The 5,134-nt window shown below is 40.7% G+C and overlaps 1 protein-coding gene across 6 annotated transcripts in view; it reads left to right on the top strand.

Annotated features, from left to right (window-relative positions):
- The window catches only part of YEATS2 (YEATS domain containing 2), a 51,263-nt gene that overhangs the window by 1,914 nt on the left and 44,215 nt on the right, over window positions 1–5,134 (top strand). For all 6 annotated transcript variants that reach the window (XM_035888843.1, XM_035888842.1, XM_009649155.2 and 3 more), the window contains exons 2-3: window positions 1,878–1,975; window positions 2,083–2,175. In XM_035888843.1, coding sequence (XP_035744736.1) covers window positions 1,878–1,975; window positions 2,083–2,175 — 191 coding nt within the window. The remainder of the gene's footprint in view (window positions 1–1,877; window positions 1,976–2,082; window positions 2,176–5,134) is intronic.

Below are 5,134 nucleotides of genomic sequence, written 5' to 3'. Positions count from 1 at the left end.
AAGAGCGTCACCACTCCCAGCTGCCTGCCCTGCCTGGCTGCCAGAAGTCGCCACCCTCTGTGGTAGAGTGTCCCGTGGACTGCAGATGGGTTTTTAATCCACTTCTGAAGCAACTTTTCAGAAAGTCCTTGCCAAAATGAACTTTCTGTTCAGGTGATTCCTCCAAACTGGTTTCTTTCTTCCTCTCGTGGAAGATCTCCAACTTTCAATACAAGAATTCCTTAAGTATACAAATTTCACTAACACGATCTTAATTAGGGACTGTGGTTGACACTCAGCTGGGAAAAACATGAAAATAAAGTGTTCTTAAAAGCCTCTGTGATATAACCACAAATCCTAAAGTGCTTTAATTGTCATAATGCTGGTGTTGCATGGCATCAGTCTTGGGAAGAGATGCAGTTGTCCCTGTCTGAACTGTACGTCTCATACCTTAGTCTGTTTAGGTTTATTTTAAGTGTAGCTGTACGTGTAAATTTCCTAGGCACGATGTTCATGGCTTGAGGAAAATTATATCCCTTTGTTTTTTAATTCTGCATTACTCATACAGATTCAATCATAATTCTGGTTTAATGTAGGCTTGAACTATTCTGGACCTAGAATATTATATGTGTATATATTTATGTATGGATATCTGGAAATAAGTAAAAATATTTAGGATACCCCTGTTGCAAATAGAGCATCAGTTGCCTTACTCCTGTTACAGGTACCTGATCAGACAGTAAAATTATGTATGCTAGCTGGAACATACCAGCAAAATTTTTACTTGCTTTTGATTTCTTTACTCTTTCTATTGGGATATTAGAAACCTCTTCAAACAGATATGTAGCCTTTAGTCAAACAAATGCTCTGAAGCTCAAAACAAAGTCTTGGTGTCGTTGCCTCCTATTCCATGTAGAAACAATGTGAGATTTTTTTTTTTCAGAGGAGGTCAGGCTGTCTTTCTGATCTGCTCTGCAGTAGGATTGCTGTACTTCTGATAAAGGCTAGAGGACTTTTTCCAGGCTTTATTCTGGAAGTACAATTCCTGCTTTTTCAAGTTTTTGCTCAGAACTTGCTAAAAACAGATGTTGTTTGAACCCCCTTGATATAATGGAGGTGACTTAAAATCTATGGTAGGTGTAGAGCAAAAAGAATTTTTCTTCCTATGTTTATGCATGCTCTAGAAAAACGCAGTAAGATGCCAGTTTAGTTCTTAGCCACTAATTTGCAGTGAGGTATTTGCACAGTTTGAAATACTAAACTTCGTGCTTTCTACCAATGTCAGTAAACTCCTTTTTTTTTTTTACTGTTCTGCTGGAAGAGGATTTTTTAAGAGGTTAGACCAGCTTTCAGTAATGTAGTTTCCTTTGTGGGTAATAAAAGGCTTGTAGACACTCCAGAGCAGGCTACACTATGAAGTATTAGCTTGCCTTATTATTGCTGCATGATGTGGTGTAAATTTCCTGAATATGAATTGGGCCAAAGAGAGCAGAAAAATGTACGTAGTGTTCCAGTGTACTCCTGCATAATCACAGCAGTAACTGCACTTGGCCGTAGCACATTTGAGTTTTCCTTTTACTGTTTACAGCTTTACTGAGACAGAAGTAAACAGACTGGTCCTGTTCTTCCCATCTTCTGTTATTTGTCATCTCAGACCTAAAAAGGAAAAAAGAGCCCTGCACATAAGCTGGCTTTTAAAGATACATGTGGTTTTTGTTAAGACAAATTACTTTCTTTTGGAGAAAAGTGATCCTTCCCTTTTTTTGTGTGTGTGCTGAACTTCTTATCCCTTCACTTCTCACTCCATAATGATTTCTGAACTTTATTTTTTCAAATAGAGCCTCAAAAATAGAAATACAAGTATTTCTTCTTTATTTTCCCTATGTGGCCTTGTACAGCTCGAGACGTTGCTGTGCAGAAGATTGAGACAATTATAAAAGAACAGTTTGCAGTCGAAATGAAGAGTAAAGAACATGAAATCGAAGTTATAGATCAGGTATAAAAGTTTTGTTCTTAAAAATACATAAAATCCTGGTGTATCGGGGTCTGGGGAGATTGCGGCAGTGGTCATCCGTTACTGTATGTTACCTCTTCTTTTCATAGCGCCTGATTGAAGCAAGAAGAATGATGGATAAGCTGCGTGCCTGTATTGTGGCTAACTATTATGCGTCTGCTGGTATCCTTAAAGCTGGAGAGGTAAAAATTACTTTGGGAATAATAAGACTTTAAAGGAATATTGGCTAAGAAAGATGTGTAGTTCACTGGCTATTCAGCTGATGGTTCGTTTTGAGATATGGTGTTCTGAAATGGTGGAATATGATCTGCAAATGGGGTGGCAGTGGGAGAGGAGACCTGTGCATCACCAGCTGGGTCTCGGGTACTTGGCAGTTGAGCAGCTGAGAAGTCGTTCAGCAGCGCTTGGTTCTGGTTTCTGAAATACTCTGAACTTTTTTCATCAGTTCTTGCATGAGAGCACCTTGCTTCTCACACACTGCACAGTTTGTCCTGGCAGAGCCCTGAAAAGTGGGGAACATGTTTTCCCATTTTGCAGGAGGATAGTGGAAACAGATGGGTTTTGAAACTTCGCAGGGGAAAAAAAAAATATTAAAAAAATCAAGATTTCTTGAGTTCTGGGCAGTGCCATGAAAGCATCCTCCCTCCATCCTGGTAGCCAGTCTGTTAATGGTTTGGTGAACAGACTGATGGCAGCAGTAAACCAGGAGGTAAATCAAAGATATCACAGACTAAAAATTCACAAGGAGATTAAAAAAAACCCCAAACCTGACTTGTTAAACCCCAGTTCTGAGAACTCTGTCCGTAATGGGCTGGTAACTGCAGGTTGTTCATGACTCTTGCAGACACTCTCTTCAATTCAGGGAGTTGATCTAATTTCCAGTAAAGAGCTGATTTTGGAAAACTGTAAATGGATGCTGCAAACCTGGCTTCACTGTAGTACCATGAGAATTTCTTTTCCAAGCAATGTCTAACCCTGCTGCTGCTTACTATTGTGATTTCCGGAAGACTTGGAGGGGGTAAAACCAAAAAGGTCCATCTTGTTTTGCTCTCACTGAACTTGAGTTGAGTAACTGGAGTTGAGAAGGATTAGGGTAGTATTGGGAGGCTGGGAGATCCCTTCTTCCCCCCTTGATTTTTGTGCAGGCTGCTGAAGAATGTGAGCTGGGTTCTGATCTTTGAAAGCTTTTATCCAATGTCATTGTGTGTTAGCAAAAGCTTGCGCTGCCCCCTGTTCTTTACTTGTTCTGCTGTGCAGGACGTTTGTTTTTTCCTTGCTGATTTTCATTCTTGCCAGAAATAATAACTTGTCATTGTTGCAAAGTGTTCACAAAACCTACTGGTGCATCTTTGCTTTGTTTAGTTTTCCTGTAGTTTTTATGAGCTTATGGCTAGTGTCATGGTATCTTTGATAGCATTTTTAATTTTTTCTAAAAGTCCCAATTTGCATGCACACTAAATCAGTTTTCTTTTTATTTTGAAATTCTCGCTGGTTTCAGTTTTCTGTGTTGTCTGTTTTTAATGTGTGGTTAATGTATGTTTGAGTTGGCTGGCAGCAAAATGATTGTCTTGTTTCTACTTCTGTTAGAATGGGAATCTGTGTAGTTTAATTCAGAACTTCTAGGAAGATGACTTGCAAATTCCTAAACCTGTTCTTGTAAATATAAACAGTTTTTCAACCTACTGCTGCTCAGTTTTGAGGCTTGCTATTTTGTGTGATTACAGTTTACTACATTTTCCCACAAATTACTGGACAAGGTGTTGGTCAGTTTACTTGACTAGAGGTAAAAAAAATAAGGGTTTCTTGGTGGTGGTTTGGTTTGCTTTTTGGTTTTTTTGGTCATGTTGTGTGTATCCCCCCCTGCTGTTGGATGTACGGATATCAGTCTCTTAAGTGCTCTTGAGTGGGTAATTGAGAGTTGGTAATTGCTTTGCTCATGTACCTAACAGGCAATTGGAAAGAAAGCCCTCAAATGAACCTGTGAAGTCCAAGGTGGATTAGTGTTTAACTTCACTTCTGCTACCACCTCTCGAGGGCAGTTCTGCTCCATAGTGGTTCTGGTATCTGTCCCGGTGCCACCTCCTCCCTCATGTTGGCAGAATTTTGGATCAGGGAACTTAATATGGATTCAGAATAACCCTGCAAAGGAAGAAACACCCTACAAACCAAACCAACAAAACCAAAACAAATCCCAAATCAATTTCTTGATTTATTTTTCTTTGTGACCTGCCCCCTCCCCCTGAATTGTGCCAGCCTGGCTCATCCGGGTGGTTTGGGCAGGGAAGAAAGCCTCTTTCAGCTGGTTTGGCCTACAAGAAAAGCTGTCAGTTCAACTCTAGTGTGAGTCTGTGGCTTCAGGAGCTGGACTGAGCTTATCTGTCAGTGCTGTGCTGCTGGCAGAGGGGTGTTTTTGCTGCCTTCAGTTGATTCATCATCAAACCAAGGTGACAGGGAGGACTGATGGCTGGAAGAAGTGGCCGAGGGACACTTGCTTTGAGTGGTGGGTGTTTTCCTTGCTACTTCTGAGGTTAAAAGCAAACCCAGGAAAAAAATGTATTGGGCCTTTGTCACAGTATTAAAAAAAAACCAAAAGAGATTTAAAGACACACAGGTTTGTGTGCCATCCTCCACCTTGCAGGTTTAGGAGGATCTAAGATGTCCATTTTGAGGAAAGTTTGCAAGCATGCCTAAGCACATTATTCTTTATCCTCTATGAAGCTGTGGGAGCAGACAGGGTGCTAATTCGTGTAGCTTGCCTCATAGGCATTGGCAAGATTGCCAGTCAGTACAAAAACTAAAGAGCCTGGTACATTTACGTACCCTGCTTGCCTACAGGAATCGGGCAGCTGGGGTCTTTTGTATGGTATAAGACCATAGGTGTCTGCACAGGAGGGGAAGCTGTTACTTTCAAAGGGACAGTAGGCTGCAGTCCTCCTTTCCAAAACCAGGTGGATTTCTGGGATCAGAAGGTCTAAAGGAACAGATTCAATCTGAGGTCCTGTTTCTGTAGAATCATTGTAAGCTTTTATCTTCTGCAGCATATGTCTTTCCCATAAGACAGCTGATTAAATATTTGCTCTTTCTTCGTAAGTTGACTTTTTGCTCTGCTTCTGGCACAGCTTTGTTTTTATCTGGGCTGTG

Source organism: Egretta garzetta, unplaced genomic scaffold (assembly GCF_000687185.1).
Source record: "Egretta garzetta isolate BGI_Z169 unplaced genomic scaffold, ASM68718v1 scaffold161, whole genome shotgun sequence".
NCBI lineage: Eukaryota > Metazoa > Chordata > Aves > Pelecaniformes > Ardeidae > Egretta > Egretta garzetta.
Note: the sequence above shows the minus strand (reverse complement) of the source record. Positions and strands in the feature narration are given on the sequence as shown.